This window comes from Heteronotia binoei, chromosome 8 (assembly GCF_032191835.1).
Source record: "Heteronotia binoei isolate CCM8104 ecotype False Entrance Well chromosome 8, APGP_CSIRO_Hbin_v1, whole genome shotgun sequence".
Taxonomy (NCBI): domain Eukaryota; kingdom Metazoa; phylum Chordata; class Lepidosauria; order Squamata; family Gekkonidae; genus Heteronotia; species Heteronotia binoei.
In genome coordinates this window covers 99,409,875-99,435,981 of record NC_083230.1, presented here as the reverse complement: position 1 = coordinate 99,435,981, position 26,107 = coordinate 99,409,875, and the positions used below count along the sequence as shown (strand labels likewise).

The 26,107-nt window shown below is 44.4% G+C and overlaps 2 protein-coding genes across 3 annotated transcripts in view; one reads left to right on the top strand and one right to left on the bottom strand.

The window, feature by feature from the left end:
- DNM1L (dynamin 1 like) overlaps positions 1–17,324 on the top strand; it is a 50,585-nt gene extending 33,261 nt beyond the window's left edge. For both annotated transcript variants that reach the window (XM_060245699.1, XM_060245698.1), the window contains 13 exons: positions 1,717–1,837; positions 2,591–2,722; positions 3,404–3,610; positions 4,095–4,215; positions 4,380–4,535; positions 8,046–8,135; positions 8,676–8,768; positions 9,888–9,935; positions 10,140–10,217; positions 12,156–12,323; positions 12,629–12,738; positions 13,547–13,706; positions 15,838–17,324. In XM_060245699.1, the coding sequence (XP_060101682.1) occupies positions 1,717–1,837; positions 2,591–2,722; positions 3,404–3,610; positions 4,095–4,215; positions 4,380–4,535; positions 8,046–8,135; positions 8,676–8,768; positions 9,888–9,935; positions 10,140–10,217; positions 12,156–12,323; positions 12,629–12,738; positions 13,547–13,706; positions 15,838–15,894 (1,541 nt within the window). In that variant the 3' untranslated portion in view covers positions 15,895–17,324. The remainder of the gene's footprint in view (positions 1–1,716; positions 1,838–2,590; positions 2,723–3,403; positions 3,611–4,094; positions 4,216–4,379; positions 4,536–8,045; positions 8,136–8,675; positions 8,769–9,887; positions 9,936–10,139; positions 10,218–12,155; positions 12,324–12,628; positions 12,739–13,546; positions 13,707–15,837) is intronic.
- A 1,753-nt stretch (positions 17,325–19,077) lies between these two features.
- Positions 19,078–25,854, bottom strand: YARS2 (tyrosyl-tRNA synthetase 2). The gene is made up of 5 exons (XM_060245714.1): positions 25,038–25,854; positions 22,263–22,430; positions 21,370–21,525; positions 20,334–20,504; positions 19,078–19,537 (listed from the first exon to the last, which is right to left on the bottom strand). Exons 1-5 carry the CDS (start codon positions 25,847–25,849, stop codon positions 19,360–19,362), a joined length of 1,485 nt encoding a protein of 494 aa, XP_060101697.1. The 5' UTR covers positions 25,850–25,854; the 3' UTR covers positions 19,078–19,359.
- Positions 25,855–26,107: the final 253 nt, after the last annotated feature.

The window sequence follows — 26,107 nt, the reverse complement described above, 5'->3', positions numbered from 1 at the left end:
GGAGAGAAAGGTGAGGTATAGATGGAAATGAAATAAAAAAGGTTTGTCCTTTGTTTGTCAGGCCACGATTCCTCTCAGAATGTGGTGTTTGTTCATTTGGCTGTCCTAAGTTTACCTTTGTTTTTCCTATTGCTTTAGTTATGAGTTCTTGCAGCTGCTAACCTCTGGCCTTGTGATCTAATTTAGTTCAGAGGGGAAATGCTTTGAAACTCATCTTGTTACTTCTCCCTGGCCTTAATCAGTTGCATTCTGGCTTTGTTATAAGACCTCTGAGAGAACAATGATTTCTGATAGTGACGGTCCCTAAAATTTAGAGTGGAATCCTTTGAATGGATTCCACTAGAACAGGGGGTTCTTTTTTGGGGAATGTTCATTTACTTCAACACAGTGTTCCTTGCTCCAAAAGGTGGCTCTATGCCAGTTGGATTTATTTATTTGTATTTGTGTGTGTGTGTGTGTGCTCATGTCTGGAAGTCATTGCTGACTTCTGGTGACCCCTAGTGGGACTGGGAGGCAAGGAGATTCAGAGAGGTGGCTTGCTGCTGCCTCTGTGTCCCAGCCCTGGTATTCCTTGGAGGTCTCCCATCCAGGTACTTGCCAGAGTTGGCCCTGCTTAGTTTCCAAGATCTAATGAAATCATGCTTGCCTGGTCTATCGAGGTCAGGACCACATTTATTTATTAATTAGATTTTAGTTGCCATTTACCCAAAGGGTCTCATGGTGATTTATAACATTAAAACCATATAAATGGTAAAAACAACAGATTAACAATTATAAAATATTAGCATTAAAATGTTAAGGTATTAAAATATGTGACTAGCACCATACTGCTAACAAAAACAATCCAGACATATGGATTACCCTCCAGAGGCCAACCTAAGTGATTTGGCCTTGCATGTCCTGCAGAAACTAAACAAGTCCAGCAGGGTGTAGGTGTAATCCAAGAGTGCATTCCACAGGGTAGGGGCCACCACTGAGAAGGCCCTTCCCCTGGGGACAGCTGGTCCCTAGAAAATGACTGAAGGAAACATGGGAGGTTGTAATAGAAGAGGCATATTTGAGGGTATCAGACTGTTAAAGGGTTTTAAAGATTAAAACCAACACCTTGAATTGGATCCAAAGACTAATTGGTAGCCAGTTCAGCTGCCACAGAATTGGAGTAACATGAGCTGATTGTGATGATCCAGTCAGCAACTTGATAGCTGCATTCTGAAGCATTCTCAAGGGTAGCCCTGTGTAGAGCAAATTACAGTAATCCAGTCTGGAGGTGAGCATTGCTTGGATCAATGTGGTAAGACCTGACCCAAACAAATAAAGATGGATTTACTAGATCGAAGCCCTTTGTGTTTGTACGTTGCCAGCCACAGAAAAAAAAATCCTGTGACAGAAGAAACTGTACAAACACCACATATAAGCTTCTTCATACCTGAGAATGAATAGAGTTGAAACGGTCAGTTCCCCTTTTCGTGCAAGGCCTAGTTCAGTGGGCAACTTTTCACCTTCCTTCCTTCCTTCCTTCCTTCCTTCCTTCCTTCCTTCCTTCCTTCCTTCCTTCCTTCCTTCCTTCCTTCCTTCCTTCCTTCCTTCCTTCCTTCCTTCCTTCCTTCCTTCCTTCCTTCCTTTTTTTTTACTTTTTGGGTAGCTGCTTCCTAGGCTTGACAAGTTAATGCATGACCAGCTTAATGTAAAATGACAGTTTTCCTGCCACTCTGATAGGGCGGCGCACCCTCGCGGTTATCACCAAGCTGGACCTGATGGATGCTGGTACTGATGCGATGGATGTACTTATGGGGAGAGTGATACCTGTGAAACTTGGCATCATTGGCGTGGTGAATAGGTGAGTCTGGGGGCAGCCAGAGATGGTGTGTCTTTTAAAACATTCCTTTTGGTGCAGGACAGCTGTTCATTGATTCTCACAGTTCTGCAGAGGGGAACAGAACAAGAATTGCGATGTAATATGAGCTTTTGCTTTCCAACATTTGGGCCTATTCCTAGATAACTGGTATTATTCTGTGGCTATTGGGTGATGAGCCACATCTGAATCGTAGATCATGTGCTTTGTATGCAAAAGGTATCAGGTTCAGATCCCAGTGTCTCCACTTAATAGGATCAGATAGATGGGACGTCCAGAAGGGTGGTTTATTTTGGCCATGGTAGACCAGTGATCTGACACAGTAGAAGTCAGTTGAAAGATGTAGTTGAATTGTGGCTACTCATGAAGGTAGCAGATGGTAATACTCACAGGAAGAGTTGAAGGGGTTAATAATTCCCTACAGACAGAAGAGTAAGTAAAATGGAAAATGCTTAATTGTAATTGCATAATCTGGGAGAACCGGGTTTGATTCCCCACTCCTCCGCTTGCACTTGCTGGAATGGCCTTGGGTCAGCCATAGCTCTTGCAGAGGTTGTTCTTGAAAGGGCAGCTGCTGTGAGAGTTTTCTCAGCCCCACCCACCTCACAGGGTGTCTTTTGTGGGGAAGGAAGATAAAGGAGATTGTGAGTCGCTCTGAGGTTCGGAGTGGAGGGCGGGATATAAATCCAATGTCATCATCATAATAATATTTAGAGGTAACTTTCTCTGTAACTTCAGGAGTCAATTAGATATTAACAATAAGAAGAGCGTGGCTGACTCGATTCGCGATGAATATGCTTTTCTCCAGAAGAAGTATCCCTCTTTAGCCAACCGGAATGGAACAAAGTACCTCGCAAGGACTCTTAATAGGTACGAGGAATTGGTTTGACTCGAGTTCAGGATTCCCCCAGCTACGTCTGAATTTTTCTGGCCCACTCCAATTGTATGTCATTCTCTGGCCCTGTTGCCAGTGCCAGGTACATTTCAGACTTTCAGGTTTGTAATAATACTTCCAGTGAGATTAAAATGCCCCCACCTCTGGTTTCTGAATATTGTCACAACATTCTGAACGTCATAAATTACGGTGTGCAAAAACTCAGATGAGTGCAACAATGGAAATTATTAGTAATAAGGGAAAGGAAGCAGTGTCTCCTAGGATAATTATGTCACCAAGTATAATTGAGCATCAAGCTCCCAAAAAGTTCTCTGACTTTCCAAAACAACTGTATGTAGATTGTGTATATTGGGGTGGCTAACTGTAGCTCTCCAGATGTTTTTTTGCCTACAACTCCCATCAGTCCCAGCCAGCATGGCCAATGGCTGGGGCTGATGGGAGCTGTAGGCAAAAAACATCTGGAGAGCTACCATTGGCCACCTCTGGTGTATATTGTCAAGCAAACAGGTGTGACACACGGAATCCCATTGCTCTGTAAAACACACAACCTCTAAATCCTTAGTAAGGTACTTCTGAGTGAAAATAAATGGTTCTTCAACAACTCTGCTTGTCCATATTGGTCATACTGGCTGTCTGAATGGTTTTTCTGCTTCTAGGCTCCTCATGCATCACATCCGGGATTGTTTGCCAGAACTGAAGACCAGAATCAACGTTTTAGCTGCTCAATATCAGTCTCTCCTGAACAGCTACGGAGAGCCTGTCGATGACAAGAGTGCCACGTTATTGCAGCTCATTACCAAATTTGCCACTGAATATTGCAACACTATTGAAGGGACGGCAAAGTACATTGAGACTTCAGAGCTGTAAGTAAAATTTGTTGAGAGGAGATACAAACTTAATTTTAAATATGCTTTTGGAAAATGTACTTGCCACCTCTCTGTATACGTCTGCTCAGGGCAGTTCCCAAAATAAAGCATAGTAAAATCATAGAAATATGTAAGAATCATTAAAATAACTTAGAAAAACCCCAGTCATAAAAAGTATTTCCAGAATGAAATCTGCTCTCTCCTATAAATCATGAGGGCTGGTGCAGTATAGTGGTTAGAGGGCTGGCTATTTGGGAGAATTTGAATCCTTGCCCTGCCACAGAAGCCTGCTGGGTGACCTTGGGCCTGTCATTGTCTCGCAGCATAACCTACCTGACAGGGTTGTTGTGAGGATAAAATGGAGCAGGGGGCAACCGTGTTGTAAACCATTTCAGGTCCCATTAGGGGAAAAAAGGAGTGAGCAGGAAGTAAATAAATATTTTGCCTTCTTTTGTACTCCTAATCACATTTTCTTCTTTAGGTGCGGTGGAGCTAGAATTTGCTACATTTTCCATGAGACCTTTGGGCGCACCTTAGAATCCGTTGATCCGCTTGGTGGCCTGAACACTATCGACATTTTGACAGCCATTAGAAATGCTACTGTAGGTATTAATCCTCTTTAGCCTACAGTGCCACATCCCTTCTTTCACCTGTTCTCTGTGGTGGGGTTGCATTCCTTGTAGCATGTATATCACCTGGTGAATGCTTGTGTAGCTTCTGCTACAGTGAAATTAAAAACTCAGCTGTTTCCTCTTGGCTTGGCCAGGGTCCCCGTCCTGCCTTGTTTGTGCCTGAAGTTTCATTCGAACTGCTGGTGAAAAGGCAAATCAAACGCTTGGAAGAGCCCAGCTTGCGGTGCGTGGAGCTCGTTCATGAAGAAATGCAGAGGATCATTCAGCACTGTAGCAATTACAGCACACAGGTAAGAGAAAAAATTGATGCAGGTCTTGTCAGAAGACAGGAAGACCAAGTTGGGAACATTCACAGTGCATTCTCATACTTATCCTCTAATCCTTCGGATAAGAACCTCTTCTGTCTCTAGGCTGAACAGGACAACTTCAGAGTTGGCAGCCACTTCACCACCCAGCCACACACCTTTGTGCATTGTTGCAGGGGGGTAGGGTGGCCAGACCGTCCCGGGAGCCCGGGAATGTCCCGGTTCTGGCCCCCTATTCCCGCCTCCCGGGCTGGCTATACCGGGACCATTTAGAGGTCCCGGTTTAGCCAGCCCCGGAGGCGGTGGGCCGCGGGCGCCGGCGGGGAAGGCCGCGAGTGAGTGAGGGAGCGCCCCTGTGCACGCGCAGGGACGCTCCCTCCCTCACTCGCCGCCTTCCCCGCCCGTGCGCGGGGCCGGCAGCGGTGGCGGAGGCCTCTCCGCGGCCTCCGCTGGTCGCTGGAAGCCCTCCAGAGTCTCTGGAGGGCCTCCAGCGACCAGCGGAGGCCGCGGAGAGGCCGCGGAGCAGCCGGCGCTGGTCCCGGAAGGCCTTCCAGAGCCTCTGGAAGGCCTTCCGGGACCAGCGCCGACCAGCGAAGGCCTCTCCGCGGCCTCCGCTGGTCCCTGGAGGCCCTCCAGAGTTATTAGTGACAGGCTGCTTCGGCGTGCCGCTGCGCCGGCCCCCTGGGCCCCATAACGATGGGACCGATGCCACAGGGACGGGCTTGAAACACTCTATAACCCCTCAAAAGAACAGCAGTCTAGCTCGCTTCCCCTGAGCCCTGCCGCCATAAGCCTCAAGGGGGCTCATTTTGCGGCATCTCCCGGCGGGAGGGTGGCACCCGCACGGGACACATATCAAATGAAAGAGGGGGCGCAGGGCTATCAAAAACAGCCGGCGGAGGGAGTCACGAGACCACCCCACTGGGGGATCCACACCCCGAAAGTGATGAAGGTGGCGCAGATAGAGCCAACAGAGCAAACAGGACAAAATAAATAGGCTGCATTATGCAGCACAGTTGAGAAAGTGCCTTATCCCATATACTGATGAAGTATATACAGGATTTCAGAACAAAATTGTTTCCGGCGGTGATATTTGGGGGATTTTTGGGGATGTCACAGGAAGTGCTGTGAAGTCACTTCCTGTTTCCGGCAGTGGCATTTGGGGGAAATGATGTCACAGGAAGTGATGTCACTTCCCATTTCCGGCAGGTGACACGGGGAAATGACGTCACTTCCTGTTTCCGGCGGCACGTGCGCGAAGCGCGCGCACACCCCTACCTTCCCCCCCCCCCAACGTGTCCCTGGCTGGCCTTCAGACATTATGGTCACCCTACAGGGGGGTGTACACATCTTGCACGTCTACATTCATATATACAGGAACACAAGCGTTCACTTTGTCTTGCTGGCATATGTACATGCACAAGCTTGCTGGTACAGGTACTGCTTGCTTTCTTCACTTTGCGATTTTGCACAGCAGTGGAGAAAATAGTTTGAACGGCAGAGGAAGGGTAACGTTTTCTGTAGTCCTACACAAAATTCCATGTTGGAATAGGAACAATACTTTGGATTTACTGTCACATAGCTGGGGAGGCACCAGTATTATAAAAAGTCTAGGTGACAAGACTCTCTTACAAGGGCTGTAGGTGTCAGACCCTGTGACAGTAAGGTATGGGTTAACAGAAAACCAAGAAAACTGAAGGCGCACAGAGCCTGCGTCAGGTGACCTGAGGGTGGGGGCCAGAGTGCTCAGAACTCTCAGTGTGAGTGGGAGATTGACAGCTAACAGCTGAGGCAGTCAGTTAGTGCCTGTTGGTGTCTGAGGCGGTTAGTGCCTGATAGAGCCGGAGAGAGTGAGTGGTCTGTCAGAGTCTGAGAGAGAGCTGAGACAGTAGCTAAGGAGAGTCTTCGTGAGAAGCAAAGCTGACTGCTAGCTCTATAAAACAGCCAAGGGGCTGTGTGTGACTAAGAAGGAAAGTCACTGTGAAGACCTGAACAGTCACAGACACATATACATCTCTTAAGAGCTAGAGAGGTGGTTGAGGGAATATATGTGGGTCTGAAAGTCAGAAGGGCTAGGAGTAGAGGCTCCAGTCGACTGGAGAGACTTGGCACATTACACCCAAGAGGCCAGCCTTTGCTAGTGTTGGAGAGTGTATTATTTATAAACTGTGAACCTGAGAGACCTAAGAGAAAGATAAGATATTATAAAGCCTGAAGATACTGAGCAACGTGTTAACTGCATGAGATACTTTATAGCCCATGTAAATATCTCCCATATCCCCAGTTTAAGTCTTTGTGTTTAATAAATATCTGTGGTTTACGTTAAAGTTCTCTGGAGCCTATTTTTTTGGGAAAAACAAAACTGCTGTGGTCCCCTACGAAGTGATTTATATATACATCTGAAAGCAAAACCAAAACAAATACCCCGAAGAGACTAATATAGAGAGAAATCCAAATCATACCCACCCCTTGAGTCATATAGTCCTGAGGAAAAAGTTTTAAAGGAAGAACTGAGGAAAAACTGAGGGGCTGGGGTAGCCATAAACAGCACATAGAAGCGATCCAGTGGAACCGTGAGGCGGGTGCTGTGATAGACCCAGAGACAAGGACAAGATAAGTAGAGTTCAAGATCTTTAATCCAGCATCATGGGCATACACACGTGTTGTCGGAACTGGCCTTCCCGCCAATTCCCAGTGCTTATAAACCTTTGCCCTGACCGTTATAATTCAAGCCAACACCATCACCAAAACCACGACTGAACTTACTTCACTGAACCCCGTAGGTGTGACTGCTTGTGGGTACTCCAGCTCACAGTCCAAGGGGGAGCAGTGGACAGAATCTGCTCAGGTTCCCCAGCCATTGAAACCCCCCTTCCATTTCAGTTTGAGCTGCTCAGAGGATGTAGTTCCATATAGACAAGGTATGTTCTTGCACCAGCATCTGTCAGCTGTTGGGAAAGGCACTCTTAGTACCAAACAATTCTCTAGGCAATCCTGACTTTGAGACAGACATCTCTGATTTTGTTATGCTTTCCCACCCACAATTCTTGTGGTAACAGGAGTGTCTTCACAGCAAAGCTTTGTATAAGGACTCTGTGCTATTAAAATCTAAATCACAGAACACTGAGCTGGGGGAGCCAAAAGGGCCAGGTAAGCTTTTCTTGCTGTCCACTTTAACATAAGAGAAGCCATGTTGGATCAGGCCAGTGGCCCATCTAGTCCAACACTCTGTGTCACACAATGGCCAAAAACCCCCAGGTGCCATCAGGAGGTCCATCAATGGCACCAGGATACTAGAAGCCCTCTCACTGTCCCCCCCCAAAGAATACAGAGCATCACTGCCCCAGACAGAGCGTTCCAACAACAGGCTTTGCTTGCCTCTTTGTGTGATGCACGTCTATCTAATGTTCATTCACTTCGACCAACTTATTTTGTTTTGTCTCTCCGTTTTAAGGGGGGAAAAAACCCTTCTTTGTTTGTCTTGCTTGCATTCAGGAATTGCTGAGGTTTCCAAAGCTCCATGACGCCATTGTTGAAGTTGTGACCAGTCTCTTGCGTCGGAGGCTACCAGTAACCAATGAAATGGTAAGGTTACTGGGCCAGAGGCTGCCTGCAGTTATGCACCCCTTGCGATACAGCGTGAAACTAGCTGTGCATTACTCTGTACAGTGTGAAACTGTGGAGAGGCAGTTCGGTGTAGTGGTTAAGAGTGGTGGACTCTAATCTGGGAGAACTGGGTTTGATTCCCAATCCTCCACATAAAGCCAGCTGTGCAACCTTGGGTCAGTTACATGTTCTCTCAAGAGCATTTTCTGTCAGAGCTCTCTCAGCCCCACCTGCCTCACAATGTCTGTTGTGGAGAGGGGAATGGAAAGGAGATTGTAAGGCGCTCTGAGACTTTGAATGAAGGGTGAGGTATAAATCCAAAACCACCTTCTTCCTTCTTAAATCCGAGGACTATTGGAGTACCTTGCTGTGAAGCGTTCATAGGTATTTGGCAGCTGCTTTATACCCCTCCTCTCTTGAGCCCACCCTTTCCCCAAGAAGCTCAGGGTGGCATTCAGGTACATTAGGCTGAATCAGAATGACTGTCCCAACATTGGAGTGATTTTGTCTGTCTTGTAGGTTCACAATTTGGTAGCCATAGAGCTGGCCTATATCAACACTAAGCATCCCGACTTCGCTGATGCCTGTGGGCTAATGAACAACAATATAGAGGTAAGGAAGGTCTGAAGTGCTTTTTGGATTTACTGAAAATGTAATCTTTGTTATTTGCAAAAGGGCCTCTCATCTTGTGCACAGACACATTATGTTTGGTAGTCATTGACCGATTTTAACATTATAGAAGGCTCTGGGTTCAATACTTTGGGAGAGTATCTGCTCAAAAATCCGAGTGGCCTTTTCCCTCCTACCATATCATTCTGGCAGTAACCTGCCCCAGAGCTTCTGATGAGTAGGGCAAAATGGTGGTAGCTCTCCTTTGCTTGCCTCTGGTATCTTTTAAGTGGAGGAAGGCTGCCTTGGAAAATGGGCTAGTTAGTTGGGTGTTTTCTGAGGACCAGACTGAATGTGTACAGCAAAAAGCTGTTCTGGGCAGATATGTTTGTAGTGAGTCAGCACAATGTTCAAATCGGGTGCGTACTTTGCTGGATCCCAGGAGTGTGGTCTTGTTGCCCTGGTTCATGCTGGTGGCAGTTCTTGGGGGACAAGCTGGCTTCCCTTGAGGTCCAGAGTGCTCTTTTGATCATGAGGATTGAGAGGAGGGGCAGGTACTACCTCACGGGAAGTCACACTGGGGTCAGTGCTAATCAGAGACTGAGAATGGCCATATCTTTTGTTCACGGACTTAGGAAGACAGCTGGATTTCTCTCTCATGCTTAAGAATTGGGTTGTGGCTGCTCAGGATGACCCAAGTGAACCATAAGCCTCCATGCCATTGTGTGTGTGTCACAACTTCTTTGTCTTCAGGCAGGGCTAAGGAGAATGGATTTCCTTGAATGTTCAGTTAAAACTCTTTTGGCCTAAGCTAAATGGAGCCTGAACCATGCTATATCGTGCCATACTAGGATTATCTTAGGACACATGGGTGTAGTTTTGAGCTAACAAGACCTGTCTGTCTGTCTCTCTCTCTCTCACACTTTTTATAGAGCATAAATCCTCTTTATAGCAGAGGTGTTGAATCAGAGTACAGCTGGATGAGCTTTAGTGGCTTTGCAGTCATTTCAGACTCGCCATTGCTTGCAATTTAGATCATTGTCTCCAAAGTGGTAAATCTTGTCACTGAATGATTCACAATCAAGGCCATTGTTGACTTCTTCTTCTTTTGTTTGTTTGAAGGAGCAAAGGCGGAACAGGTTGGCCAGAGAAGTGCCTTCTAGAGACAAGGTGAGTTATGTGCTGATGCAGCCTTTAAATGAAACTAAAGGGGTACGTGGAATGAGTTGCAGCAATTATCCCTCCAGACCCACTTTCTTGAATAGAGGAGTCTAAAGAGCAGTCTTGCTCTGGCAGGGATCAAAGAGGATCTGGTTAGAGATGCAACTGGAAACCAAACCTGATGACCTTTTCTGCCCTTCTTGCCTTCTTTAGTCTACTAAGCCTCCTGGTGTTTTGGCACCTTCCTCCCAGGAGACCTCTGCTGCTGGTCCTGCCGAGGTTGACGGCAAGGTCTGTCTCTGATTCTTCTATGTGCACGGCATGCTCACTCTTTCCTGTAGTAACACCCCTTGGCCACAACTGAAGATCCTTCTCCTTTGTCAGTGGCTGTGCTGTTTGTCTGTCCAGATCAAATGCCAATTCATTTAATCATCCTAGCCCAGTGGTTTTCAAGTTGTATTCTGGGAAACGCTAGGTGGGCAAGGGAGTGCTTTGAAACTTTACCATGTGATCGTTGGTGGCATGAAAAGCTGGAGACTGTGTGACTGCTCTCCCATCTTCTCTTCCTGTACATAGTTACGGGAGCAAGTGCGTTTGGGGTGTATTTGGCTTGCATGGAACATTGGTGAGGTCTGGAAGACCTGCGGCCAACGTTTTTTGTTCCATGTAAACTGCTTGTGCACCCACAACATATCCCCAAATCCTTTGCTGCGTGCAGGAGTTCTAAGGCAGATGTTGCAGGATGCCACAGGCAAGCAAGTCCATGTGAAAAAGAAAATTTGAAAACCACTGCTCTAGGAGAAAAAAAGAGGAGAAATAAAGACACCTAAATAAACTCAGTAATCTGAATATCCAGATACTTGCTTACAATAAAACTAATCTGCCGGTTCAGTGCTCTACATAAACACGTTAAATGTTATCTTGCATGTTTGCAGGGATGGGCATCTTGGAAATTCCCTGGGGCACCGAAGTTTCTTCTTTTTGTTGCACTTCCTCAAGAATCCTGACAGTCTAACCTAATGGTTGTTTTCTCCTGAAAATATAAGCTGCTAGTCCCTTTGAGGGGAAAAAATACCCTGAAAACTATTGCAGCTCTTTGAGGACCCTGCATGTTGGAAGGCAAGAATATTTAATAAAAGGGTTGCCCACAGGAACTGGATTCTTTCTTTTAGAGTGATCCTAGTGAGCCTACATTCTGCACATCTGTCCCCCAAATTACAATTTACATTATTAAAGATGCATTGCAGATGTGTATTTATACATTAAAACTGTTTTCTTGTTAGCTGGCTTGAGAGATAAGTAAGACAGAAATATTTTAAACAGATATTTTAGAGGATTTATTACATTTAAAAACTGCCTTCTTTACTTTGAGACCCAAAGCTCATAGGGTTCCCTGGAGGTGTCCAACTGAAGCACTGACCAGACATGGCTCTGTTTGGGGCTCTTTCTTTGTAGAAACGTATTTGCATATTCGGCCACACCCCATGCCACCAAGCCAACCGCAACTGTGTTCCTGCTCAAAAAAACGCCCTAGCTCAGGTTGCTGTGTCATGTTTCCTCTGCTCTGGGCCCAGGGAAAGGCAAGCATTGCAAAATTCATGATCATATGCATCATAGGATGTTTTTTTTTAACTGAATAAATTGCGTACGTTAACACAAGATGTGTACACCTGTGTTTTTGCTTTTGCTTTTTTTTTGCACAAGTGTTCTCAGTTTATGTATTTTATCTCCAACTTCTTGAACTTGATCCCACCCCCCACCCCAATAGCATTTGCAAATAGCAAAACTGAAACACCCAAGAGTAGAATAGGGGCTGGAGCAAGTGAAAAAGGGGGAAGACAGTAAAGTAGGTAATAGGTACCTAGAAGAGAGCAGCTAGAGCAAATGAAAAAGAGGAAGATGGTCAAGCAAGGCAGAGAAGTTCAATTTCCCTGGAAACCAAAGCCCTTGAGAGGGCCTGCATGTGTTCTCTTCCTACACAATATCTGCAGTCATAAATGTTCTAACAAAATGTGAGACTTCCAGGATTCTGTGGTAGCAAACAGTAAAGCACAAATCTTCCTCTGTTTAAGTGGAATGACCTAGTTTTGTCTCTAATCATTGTCACACTCAGGAGTGCATAAACATCATGCAGGATTTTGGAACAAACAGTCACCCACCTTGTCAAGCCCAAATGGACCTCAAGCTTCTGAGATTTGAGTTTGAATTTTGTACTGTTTGCTTTATTAGATGCCTCCTGCTGTGGGAGATGGATATCCCGAATCTGGAACAGGGAACTGGAGAGGAATGCTGAAAACTTCCAAGGCAGAGGAGATACTAGCTGAGGAAAAATCCAAACCCCTGACAGTCCTACCAGCAAGCCCTCAAAAAGGGCATGCTGTGAATTTGCTGGATGTGGTGAGTTGTCTGCAGGAACACCACTGATGATGCTCATATTTGTGACAGTGTTTCTTCTAGAGATCAGCTGTAGGAACTGTGAGTCATCTCCAAGGTACTGGCTGTAAAGACTCAACGTTGCAACAACCTGTAAAAATGTGTTGATATTTGCTAGGGTTCATTGCAAGTTGACCAGGTTCCAGCCATGTCTCAAATCATAGGTGCCTTTCCCACTTTCAGTTTAAATACAGCTTGCTAAAATCAGATAAAAACCTTACTCATAAATAGGTATATATGTATAAAACTCTTTATCTTTCCTTACTTAGCCTGTTCCTGTTGCACGGAAACTTTCAGCCCGTGAGCAACGAGACTGTGAGGTGATTGAGCGCCTGATCAAATCCTACTTCCTCATTGTGAGGAAAAATATTCAAGATAGGTAAACCACATCAAATCTTTTTTAAAAAACCTATTTGTTGGATTTTCCTCGCAGATGTCCTTTTTAAAAAAAAAATAATAATTTTGACATTTTTTTCCACCATACAAAAATTGGTGATACTCAGCAGCTAAGGAGGCATATATGGCTCTGTCATGCCTCCTATGGCTCTTCTGAGCACTGTTCCCTAATGCAACAGCCAGTCAGCATTCCAGGAAAATGGGCAAGGCTATTATCAAATCCCTCCCACCTTGAAACAGCTGCTGCAGAGAGACTGGAGGATGATGGGCGAACTGTGAACATTCCTGAAAAGTGCTTCTCTTGCCAGTAAAGGGCCTCTCCTCTAAGAACATAAGAGAAGCCATGTTGGAGCAGGCCAATGGCCCATTCAGTCCAACACTCTGTGCCAAAACCTTGGTGGCATCAGGAGGTCCACTAGCGCGACCAAGACGGTTGGACAGAGAGTAGAGATTTCCTTGAATGTTTGTGCTATCTGTGAAGACTTCCTTGCTCTTGTTCTATATTACTCCAGTTTTATCCAGGTAGAACCAATCAGTTTTATATTTCTCCTCCTCGGAGATCATTGTAACAAAATGATTTAGAGTTTAAGATGCTTTATATCTTAAACTCTACTGACCTGTTTGCATATAGTATTGGTATACCATCTTTCAACATCATGCTTTTTAAACTGTTTCCAGTAATAGAAGTTATTGGACTGCACAAATAATTTTCCCCCTTGCAAAAGGAAAGTAAATCTCTCTTACTCCCAAACATTATTTGCTTGTGCAGCTAATCCCTGCTTGTTTTGCAGTGTGCCAAAGGCAGTAATGCATTTCCTGGTGAACCATGTGAAAGACACTCTCCAAAGTGAGCTAGTGGGACAGCTGTACAAAGCCTTATTGCTGGATGATCTTTTGACGGAATCTGAGGACATGGCTCAGCGTAGAAAGGAGGCTGCTGACATGTTACAGGTACTGTAGCCCAGTTTTCTTATGTAATAAGTTCACAGGGTTAAAGTGTCATGTGCCATTGCTGTAACATTAATTGGTCTAACATACAAGATGTTCAAATTTTACCCTGTGTGAAATAAGACAGAGGTTACTACATGTAACCAGAATATAAGGCTCTTTAAACTGTTTTTAAATATGCCTTCCTCCTATCAAGGATTTTGCAGCAGATTACAATGAAAGATTAAAAATGCCACATGCTCTAAAATTAAGGAGACAAAATTGGCCGAACAGCAACATTGCCTGCACTAACAAATCCTGTCTTCAGTTGCAGGCTTTATTTATCTACTTGAATATATTTATACCACATTTCTCCTGCAAAGCATGGCTCAAAGTGGCTTACAAACAACGAACAATCTAAAAATCACAATACAATCATAAAAGAGAAGCTGCAGCTGGAAGATGGGGCTGAGCAGCTGGAAGAACTCAGTTTTTGATGGATTAGCCTCCCCTGGGCAAGCAGCAGCAAGCATCTGCTGAAATAGCCATCTTAGCTAACTTGTGGAAGCACAAGAGAGAGATTCTCTCTCCCCCCCCCCATATACTGTGATTTAACGTTTCACCTCCCATTTGGGTTGTACTTACAGGGCCAGCCATTCTATGCCGTAGGTGCTCTGTCACTATGAACCTTTGGCAGTGACTGTTAAGAGAATCTGACTAACAGAAAAGGCAGTCATCCAATACAGTATAAAGAGACCTCTAAATGATAATGTCAGTTGTTGAATTAGGTGCATGGGATCAACTGAGTCCCAGCCATCTCCCCTTTGACAGCTTTTGTTATATATATTTATTTAGAACATTTTTATTCAGCCTCTTTGGGAACCTGCCTGAGGAAGGAAATGTTTTAAAATATTTAAAAATATTTTTAAAAGGAAACACTTATAAATATGAATTACAATCCAACAAAAAACCCAGCCTGGCATAAAAACTGACCACGGACATCTTAAAATAATTGGAGTGGGGTGGGGGCTGAGGCTCAGTGGTAGAGCATCTGCTTGGAATGCAGAAGGTCCCAGGTTCAGTCCCCAGCATTTCCAGTGGAAAGGACCAGGTAGGAGGTGATGTGCAAGACCTATGCTCAAGTCCTTGGAGAGTTGCTGCCAGTCTTGAGTAGACAATACTGGCTTGATTGGCCAGTGGTCTGATTTAGTATAAGGCAGCTTCGTGTCCTTCTTGACTACAATAGTATTAAAAGAAGAGCCCCTTAATTAAAACTCTGGGTGAACAGAGACAGTTTGGCCTGGTGCCTAAAAGGAAGGTGTTCCAATCACAGGGGCAGACTATGCACACATCAGTGGGTGACTTGTCTGCAGTCCCCTCCTTGCTGAGTAGGCTTTTCTGAAGCTGATCCACATGTAGGAACTTGTTCCCACTTGTACATTACAGGTACTTTAGCTTCATTATGGTAGATTTCATGGTACCTTAGCTTCACGGTGTTATGGGAAAGCCTTACTTTTGTTGGATACAAGGATGCATAATGATGGGCAGGTAACTCAAATTGTAGAAAATAAAAATGGCAGGTCATTTGCTGTAATGGGTGGTACTCTAGACAGCTCCAGGCACTGTTGCCTCTTCCTCCAGAGGAAGATATTCTCAGGCCAGGGGAGGGCTCCTTGCAAAAAAGCCACACACTTTATTAAAACCCAGGGCTTCTAAAATCCAAGACGAGTCACTGATTTAAAAAGGAAAAGGAAGGTTAGGGGTTTGGCAGTTTTGAGTTATTTTGGGGGGAAATTGCACAAATATAGGAAAAGGAAAGGTCCTCTGTGCAAGCATCAGTCGTTTCCGACTCTGGGGTGACCTTGCTTTCACGGCAGACTTTTTATGGGGTGGTTTGCCATTGCCTTCCCCAGTCATCTACGCTTTCCCCCTAGCAAGCTGGGTACTCATTTTACTGACCTTGGAAGGATGGACAGCTGAGTCAACCTCGAGCCGGCTACCTGAAAACCCAGCTGCCACCGGGGGATCGAACTCAGGTCATGAGCAGAGCTTAGGACTGAAATTTTACTATGATTGATAGGACAGTTTGCCTCTTAAAACAGAAAACATAGCTATATGAACCAATTTCCCTGTTTTTTCATTGTCCTTCCCACAGGCCTTGCAACGAGCCAGTCAGATTATTGCTGAGATTCGGGAGACACACCTCTGGTGAAAGGCCCCACCACCACCTGAGTGAAGAAACTGATGACTTGAACATTGTTAGACATTACATTCTTATGAACTCCTGTGTATAAACTGCAGTATATATCAGTATGCTCATGTAAGGACACAGTTTGGTTTGGCTTCCTATGGACAGAAAAGTGTACTTTATGGTGCAAAACACAACTTTACGTGATCCACAGAAAAATATATTTCCCTACCAGTTTCCTGGTGCCAGACACCTAGTCTGTTGTCCTGAGGGGATTGAACTGAACTTGGACAAAGAACCATGTGAAATTCCAGTGCCTGGCTTGTTGAATGAGTTGTCCACAAATAGAATGAACAGTGTAGCATTGTGATGTAGTGTTTTTCAGCAGCTTCTGCAATATAAGCTTTTAAACCATGAAGAAAGGACACCACAGCATTTTCTTACAAGTAAACCTGCATGTCTCAGCCAGATAAGTGGCACAGTAGAATCACTGCCTTATATCTCTGTGTTGTATACCTGTGTTTCAGAACAAACATTTGGCTAATGTCCAGACTGCATTAATGACATTTCCCCATTGAGTTAATGAGCCTGGAACATTTTCACAAGTAAGAGATTTTGCCAACAGGTACTGCCAGCGAAGGAATTGGTATACTACTGGTAGGGTGAAGTGTAAAAACCCCTTGTTTCTGCTGCCCTCCCACCTTCCATTGGGACCAAGACCTCTGGACTGTCTATTTTAAGAGTTCCAGAATTAAAGAACAGCTGTAGAAGCCCTGGGGTTGATTGCTGCTATATAATTGTGGAAAGAGGATAAAGCATGTTGGAACAGCATGAAGTTAAAAGCAGCTGTCTACCAGAGGTTACATTAAAGTGTAACACTTCAGTATGCTGTCAGACTTTGGGGGGGGGGGGTTCCTACTCGGCTAACTTCATTGTAACTGTTGCATTTACATTGCTGGGTTATTATGTACCATAAACTGTAATGGTAGACAGGTCCCCACCTTGTCTGAAAACACAGTAAGGGCTGTTCTGTCAAGAATAAATACATGTACTGTCCTGGGCTTAAGCTTGCCCTTGGGTCAACATATGACCTTCCTCCATCTGTAATACTGTGGGCAGCTAAGCTCTCTTGCACTTTGGGCATATCGTATATCCCTGCAGCCTCACCACAAGAAAGGCCCCAAAGGAAGTGATCTCATCTCTCTTTTAAAATATTGGAAGGGGGAGGGGAATAAAGTATTTCTTTTTGATATTCAAGGAGACAGTGTAACTCTGAAGATGTGTCATGCTAATTTTGACTCTTCCTCACTGAAAGTTGTATGCGCTTAAATTTATTTTGCCCCTTCTTTAAAATGCATTTTTAATGCTGTGGTTGGAGGCATCCCAAAAACACATACAAAAAAAGGCTCATTTAATCATACATGGAAATAAAATTGACTGTGTTTAAAGACTGACTTACTGGGGTCTGGCAAATCTGTGGGGCAAGGTGGGTTGTATGTACTGAACTTGGTAACAAATGCGATGCATTCTAAGGGGGTACACTGGTGTGATTCCATTAAGTTCAGTAGCCCTTTTTTATTGTTCATAGACTTGGAATCATCACTCATGGAGGTTCCTTCTTCGAGCTCATTTTTAAGCTATCATGCTTCCTGACCCCTCCATCTTACCTGCTTTCCCTCAATGAAATATTTACAACTGTGTCTAAAACAGTTGCATATGCCCATAAGTGAACCCATTCTTGAGGTACTAGTTTATGAACTGGTGGGGGAAAATGGGTTTCTTTACTCCCGGCATTGAAGGTTAATAAGCTTGGAATACCTTCAGGGATGTATTGAGAAACTTTCCAAGCAATCTGGCATAAATTCTACTCCCCTTCCCCTCCATTTGAAAACTTTACTCTGTCCTTAAAGGGGTTAACAGTGGAAGAAATGAGAACTCAGCAGGATCTATGTGGATGTCATAATCCTAGAGGATGTTTTTAGAACTTTCATAAGTGGCTTTGAATGCAGAAGTAATTCGACTTGCCTGATCAGTTCAAAAGGGTTTTTTATTCCCATCTACTAGCTGGTGCATATGAGCCCTGTGGGGGAGCAGCTCACCCATGTCTCTCCTTTTCTGCCTGGATGTTAGTCTCTTGACATCTTTGTTAACCATGGAGCTGAAGCCTATGCTTCATCTTCAGAGGGCAAACATTAGTAATGCTGGTCACGGGACGAAATTTAGACTTCATTAAATTCATCTATTTGATCCTTTAGGTTTTAAAGGCAAGCCAATTTTTACTACAGCACCCAACTCCGACAGGCTGGAGTCAAAAATTCAAAATACTGCTTTGGAATTGGCCAGTAGCTCACTCAGTGTTAGTCTTGAATAAATACATGAGTAGCAACTAAAGGGCAACCTCTGATGCTTCTATTGTTGCTCATATGGAATGAACAGAGCACTCAATTTTTACAAGGCTGGCCTGTGTATGGATTATACACTTTTGGATCATCAGGGTCTGACTACAATTAGACTTCCATGTCTAAGGGAACAGAAGTTTTATCTCTCCTTTAGCTGTACTTTTTTCTTCCATATTTCATGTCATCCTGTATACAGTGCAATTTATAATAAGCAAATATTGGTAAGGCTATTGAATCTCAAAATACTGAAGCTTAGATATATTTGATCGAGTACCTGATGTATTTATGTAGTTACACTTGTAAATAAAACTGTGTGAAATCGGCAGGTTTTACATTAATAAACCACCTTTGAAAAAGACTGGCTAGTTTTAACTTTCAGTTGGATAGATAGCTACTGAAGGATGTACAACAGCTGGGCCACAGCATTTAAACTGAGGTACTTCATCTACTCTATTATAGGATATGCAGAGGGGTTTCACATGTGACAAATGTGACAGGAGTTTATTTAGAATACTATAAAGTTTAAGTGCTTCAACAAGCCCTGCCCTTAAGAGGTATGCCTTTGCTCCATCAGCCTTATTTTATTTACAAGAATCCTCCACACTTTCTTTAAACCAAGATAACATATAGAATCAGACTTGGAAGGGATCTCCAGTGTCATGTAGTCCAACCCACTGTACAATAAAGAAACTTCATAAATACCTCCCCTCACACACCCCCATCTGCTCCATACCAGAACATGGGAAAAACAAACTCCTCACCAAAATACTTAAATCAAGAAGCTAATGAACCAATACAAGAGTAGAACTTGAGGAAATCAAGTTATTTTCATTATTGAGTTGCATTTATTAGAAACTTTTTATAGGCTTGCTTTTTCTTTACCAGTATTTACAATGAATTCTGTAATGGCTGAATACAAAACACAAGACCACCCATCTTAATGACAGAACTAACAGTCTCACATTGTGAGAAAGAGGCAATTTGCATCACTTGTGCACAGCTGTTCCAGAGCCAGTTATGTGATGTGTTTCAATTCAGAAAGTTCTGAAAATTTTCAGGATGTGAAGAAGCTGCAGTTTTCTTCAAGGGGTTAGCATGTCTCCTCTTGTAACAACTGAAGCCATTTTATAATATAGTAGTTTCTCTTTCCCACCCTGAGCAGCGATAAGCCATTACTGAGAATATGTTGGCCGACGATAAGAACGGCGTCAGGATTAGTTACCTTCATGTGGTTTATACTAACTCCACCACTTGTTATGTCAAGATGCCTGGAAAGAGGAAGTGTACATGAGACTTGGAGCTTCTAGAATTCAAATACAGTGCTGACCAGAAAAGGTTTCCTGCCAAATTAGCCTGTGTGCCCACATCCTCCAGAAGTCTTCAAGTCATGCCCATTAATCCAAGGACTATCTTATTAGGGCTTGAACGTTGGTTAACTGCCCCAGTTAAAAACAGGTGGTCACTGGTTATCTGTCTATAGGTTCACAGCAAATGCATGCTGCAGTGCTCCCTCTAACTTGAGTAAGTGTGAGCTAGCTCACAGTTTTCTAGCCTCCATCTCACACATTTTTGTCTTCGCTCAGAAAAAGCGGCCCCAGAGCAAACTGCAGTAGCTCACAACTTTAATGCCAGTAGCTCACAAAGTAGAATTTTTGCTCACAAAACTCGACAGCTTAGAGGGACAATTCAAGTTCATTTAACCCTCAATGCTGCAAGCATTTGGCAAAACTGCTACAGCACAACAGAAATGAGGGACTATGCACTGAACGAACCCCACAGCCTGACATCACAACTGCTGTCTGGAAGCCAAGTTTTGTATACGTCCTCAAGTCTCTCCCCCCCCCCCCTTGCCTCACCCTTTTTTGTTTCCTGGTTTCGTGTTCCTGTTCTGTAAAATTACAGTGATTCATAGCATGGATTTCGGAGGGAGGGTGAGAGCATACAGATCAGTATTTTTCTATGCAACTTTTTAAAGGTAACTTGTACAAAGAACATACAGAAGTGTTGGCAAAACACTGTGGTGAAACAAAATCCACTCGTTTAGAAAAGTAAATGGTAACCTACCCCCTTGGCCCATCTGCCACTGCACTGGCTTTCCGACACAGTTCAAGTACTGTTGTTCCGGGTTCATACAGCGTTTCAATATATGGTGCTTCTCTGAAGAGTTCCTGTAACTCCTCATCAGACATAGACTCCAATGCATCTATATTGGTGTAATAAAGAGCCCTGGTACATCTAGTGGGGAAGGGTGGAGAGAAATGATTTGCATTACAACCATGATTTATTTTACATTTCTATCCCGCCCTCCCCCACAAGCGGGCTCAAGGTGGGTTACAACAGAATAAAACAATTACAAACATAACAGCATACTTAGTTAAAATCAACAAACCCCCATATAACATAATCCACAAGATGGCAGATACAGTTCGACAGGAACTCCTATATGAATCCTGCATGTGTGCCTGAGATGGACCAAAATGTCAGGCAAGCATACATAAACCATCAACACACAGATAAATTAGTACAAGCTTTGAGAAGTGAGTGGGACAAGGTGGAACAAGAGAGGCTGATAGAATTTAGAACCCAATGCCTCAAAAAAAAAAAAAAGGCCTGGCAGAACAACTTTTTGCAGGCTCTGATGAATTAATAAGTCCTGCAGGGCCCTGAACTCACTTGGGAGTGCAGTCTACCAGGCCGGAGCCAAAAAAGCTGTGGACTTGCTTGAGGCTAAAGGGATGTCTTGGGCCAGTATTAACTGATTAGCTACTACTAAAGTGTGGGATAGTCTGTGTTGGATTACTCAACATTAATCATTCTGAACTATGATAGATATTCTATTTTCATAGCCAGAAAGACTTTTCTTATAAGGTTGATGTTATTGTGTCTCTTACAAACGAGCTATGGTAAATATACTATAAGGGATATTCTTTCCTAAACAAACAGAGAGAGAGGTTCTACACACATCAGTGGATGACTGACTGCAACCTTCACCCTGCCAAGCAGGATTTTGTACAGCTCACTCAAATGCAGAAACTTGTTTCCACATGCAGATTATGGTACCTTAATCATGGCAATGTCTTAATCAGCAATCTTCTTTTACCTCTTAGCAGACTCCAGACCTTCCTTGCCATGAACAAGCTTAGTTACTTCAGCAGCAAGACGCTTCTGGGGTCCCCACTTCTCAGGTTCTTGAGCATGCATTTCCATAATGTGATTGATTTCTGGAAGAGGGAGGAAAGTGAAAAGCTGCAGATACCTTAAATGGAAACGAAGAATATTTATTGTATGGATGTGCTAGACAATATAAATTCAGACTTTTTTTCTTTTAGATTATATATTATTAGTCATACCTAACAAATGTGTATAGTTCTCATTTTGCTGCAAATACTGAATTTAAGTTTTGTCACATTAGCAATATATCTTTAGGAAGTGACACTGGACCAGTCTTTAGAATGAGACATTGGATCAGCCAGTGTGGTATAATAAGTCAGTGCGTCAAACTATGATCTGAGAGACCCAAGTTCAAATACCCACTCAGCTATGAAAGTTTGATGAGCAAACTTGGGCCAGTCACATACAGAGTCAAACCTACCTCACAGGTTAGTTGTGAGGGTACAATGTAAAAAAAGACATGTTTTAGACTTCTTTGGGTTCCCACTGGGAAGAAAAGTGATGTCTAACAAACAACAAAAAATGTCACACATCTTCTCTGTAGGAAACTCAAGAGCAGGCAGGAACAGAAATGGACTTCTGAATATTTGAGTGATTACTAAACCACTCAAACTCTGAAAACACATTATGCACAACTTTTGTAATAAATCCATACAGCCAATGAATCAAAAGGTATTGTAGTGTTTCTTAGTTTAATGGGAATCCCTGGGAACTCTGCATTAAAAACAGTATAGCAGAAGGGATAGATCCATGTTCGATCCAACAATAAAATTATTTTCTGAGCAACAAATTGCACATAGAGTCTTTAAGAGAAGCACTTGCCTTTTTACCATGGAATCTGGCTGTCTGACAAAAAACTGATACAGTTCAAAGGGAGAAGTCCTATTTCTGTTAAGCCAAACTGCATTTCCAGCAGACTTCCCCAGTTTGTTTCCTGTAGTACTTGTAATAAGAGGCACAGTTATTCCAAACACATCTTCGCCTGTCACCCTGCCAGAGAATAAACAGGAACAGATAACAAGTTACACTCATGGAAGATGGATACACTTTGAATGCCAAGACAGTAGCTCTCTGAATGCCAGTGCTGAGGGGGCAAGAACATGGGCAGATTTTGCCTCTGTGCCCTACTTGTAGGCCATTTGGGTTTATCCACTTGGCCCTGGTGTGAAACAGGATAATAATTATTCACTGGTGTGCTCCACCAGAGTGGTCCTATGCATACTATAAATTCAGTAGAATCTCAAAACTACAGAACACTTCTGACACAGAAAATGCAAGTCAAATATATTTAATTTCAATACACCCCTGCTTACTCCACAAATTCTGCCCATTCTCTCATTTGTTTGTTACTTACATTCTAGCCCCTTGCCCCATTCCTTTAAAACCTTCTGACAGTCTTCTTCAGATCCTCTAAAAATTCAGTGTGATGTTAAGACCCTCTGAATTAAGTCCCTTATTATGGGACTGAAATTGAAAATGTATTACTCAGAACAAAGCAGTACTCTATCAGAGGGACCTGTCAATTCATTTCATAGCAGGCCTCATGCAGTAGATTGAAGTTACTGCCCCCAGGTAGTCAAGGCCCAAAAACTAACATGAAAGTGGGTCATGAAATGATAATTCAAGGCAAATTGAAGTTTGAGTTCAATGGCACCTTCAAGATCAACAATGAAGATTTTTATCAGATCCAGGAATAACAAACTTAGTTTATACAATTATATAACAAAACAATATTTTGACAGATGCAAAGACCAAACACAGATAACAAGCTAAGTCCACATGATCACCCATTTGTTTGGATTTTGTTTTCCATGGGAAAATACACAGAGGCAAGTAAATATGTCAAACTTGATCTCAAAGACTGACATATTTATTTGCCTTTCTGTGTTATTCCCGAAACTAAAACAAAACTTCATTATGCTAATTTACTGCTCAACCTCTGCCTATATTTATGAACTGGTAAATTCCATTTTATTTTATCTGAGGAAGTGTGCATACACACAAAAGTTCATACATCTAATAAAACTTTGTTGGACTTAAAGGGACCACTGGGCTCCTTTGTTCTCCTTTGAAGGGGCTGGATATGTTTAGCTTGGAAAGGAGGCGGCTGAGAGGTGATATGATCACCATCTAAGAACATAAGAGAAGCCATGTTGAATCAGGCCAATGGTCCATCCAGTCCAACACTCTGTGTCACAAAGTGGCCAAAACAAAACCAAAACAGGCACCATCAGGAGGTCCATCAGTGGGGCCAGGACACTAGGAGCCCTCCCACTGTGCCCTCCCAAGCACCAAGAATACAGAGCATCACTGCCCCAGACATTGAGTTCCAACAATATGCTGTGGCTAATAGCCATTAATGGACCTCTGCTCCATATGGTTATCCAATCTTTAAGTACTTGAAGGGCTGTCATATAGAGGATGGTGCAGAATTGTTTTCTGTTGCCTCAGAAGGTGGGGCCAGAACCAGTGGGTTGAAATTAAATCAGAAAAGTTTCCAGCTCAGCATTAGGAAGAACTTCCTGACAGAGCAGTTCCTCAGTAGAACAGGCTTCCTTGGGAGGTGGTGGGCTCTCCTTCCTTGGAGGTTTTTAAACAAAGGTTAGATGGCCATGTGATAGCAATGCTAATCCTGTGAACTTTGGGGGACATATTTGTGAAATTCCTGCATTGGGGGTCCCTTCCAACTCTATGATTCTTCAGACTCACATGGCTATCTTCAAGGCAAATAACTACTCCAGGCAAATTATTTCATTTAAGTCTGTATTGACCACCCTTTGGACATGAAATCTTCTCATCTGGTTATCCCTTTTTCTTTCAACTATGTGTCTCTTCACCCAAGCTCATTTTTAGCCAGACACTTCTTCCTGAATCATTCTAGCCTCATCCTACCTGTTTCTTTCTCATCTAGTTCCCACTAATATTAACTGCCAATTTTACTTTACTTATTTGGGAAATGCATATGCTGCCCATTCCAGAGATCTACAGCACAGCACTCACCAATGACACTAGGTGAGCCCTGTAACGCTTAGTGTTTATATCTCTCTTTTCCCAAGTACAGAAATATAAAACAGAAGTATAAGACAGAAAGAGCAGTACAAATCTTCCCAGTACTCCAACCTATAGCAAAGCCCAAATGAAAAAACCAAAACCTACCAGAAAGGGTTCCCCTCCTCAAAACCTGCTCCAATATCACATGCCCAGTAGGTTTTTAGGTTCTGAATTGCTCCTAACATGCAATAAATAACTTTTTGAATGTATGGTTTTTTGGTACTTTGCAAATCACTGTTATAAGAACAAGGGTTCAAAGCAAAATTGTCCCAAACTTCTTAACTTGTATGTCTGGAATAACTCTTTGAATGACAACCTATGTCGGGAAGATGTAAACGCTTCAGCCTAAGCCAGGCACACTTCTTTCCCTTTCAGACCTCTCCCCTCCCCCTTTTCATGGCAAAAGTGGAACAGGTCACCCATGGGGAGCTCAGGGTAGAATGGATACAAATGTATTATGTCCTTGCTTGTTCTACTGTCCAGCCTTTAAAACCCCCCCAAAAGCTCAAAAGCCAAACCCAGCAGGAGTTCTCCACCATCTCGTACTTGGAAACGAGCTCGTAGCCTGACATGATGTTGCCCATCTGGTCCGCTCCTCCCAGCTGAACGCGGCAGCCGTAGTGGCGGTGCAAGTGCAGGAAGTCGTAGGCCTGCAGGGCTGGATAGAGGAACTCGGCCAGGCCCATGCCTTCGGGGCTGCTGAGGCGCGCCTTGCAGGTCTGCCTGCTCAGCAAGGTGCCCATGCGCAGGTGGCCCCCCACAGCCCCCAGGAAGCCCACCACGGGCTGGCGCTCCAGCCAGCTGGCGTTGTCCAGGAGGGCGAACTCGCCCAGGGGCACCCCGGCGGCCCAGAAGAGCTCGCGGTGGTGGCCGAAGAGCCGCCGGAGCCCCTCGCGCAGCCCCTCCGCGTTCTCACGGGCGCTCTCCTCCGGCAGGGGCGCGCGCTCCTTGGTGCGGCCGCTGGGGTCGCCCAGGAGGCCGGTGGCGCCCCCGACCAGGGCGATGACGTTGTGGCCCGCGCGCTGGAAATGCAGCAGCCCCATGACCGTTAGCAAGTGGCCCACGTGAAGGGAGTCGGCCGTTGGGTCGAAGCCGCAATAAACCGTCACCGGCTGGCGGCCCGGCTGGAGGAGCTCCACCAGCTGCTCCTCCGCGGCCTGCGGCGGGAAAATCTCCTGGAAAAGGCCCCGCTCGTGCTGAACGGCCAGCAGCCCCGCACAGGGGGCCGGCTTCGGCTGGGGTTCCAGCGGCTGGTCATGGTGCTTCTGTCGCCGCCCCTCGAAAGCCGCAAACCCGGACAAGCGAGCGCTCAAGACGAGCACCCGGCGGTGCCCGGCTCGTAGTGCGGGCGCCGCCATCTTGACTACGGAAACACGTGGGGGTGTGGAGCGCAAAGCATCCTGCGATTAGACGGAGTGGAGGGCGGTTTTGCTAGCGTGCCATTTATGAGACTCTGGCTGCGGTCGGACGTACATTTTTATCCGACACAGCAGCGCATGCTCTTCGGATTGAAAGTGCACGTCCATACGACAACATCTGGGAGTAGTCGGTGAGCTGTGGGTATCCCGTCATGCTGTGACTTAAAGAAGACTGTATAGACTCTAGGGCAGTGTTAC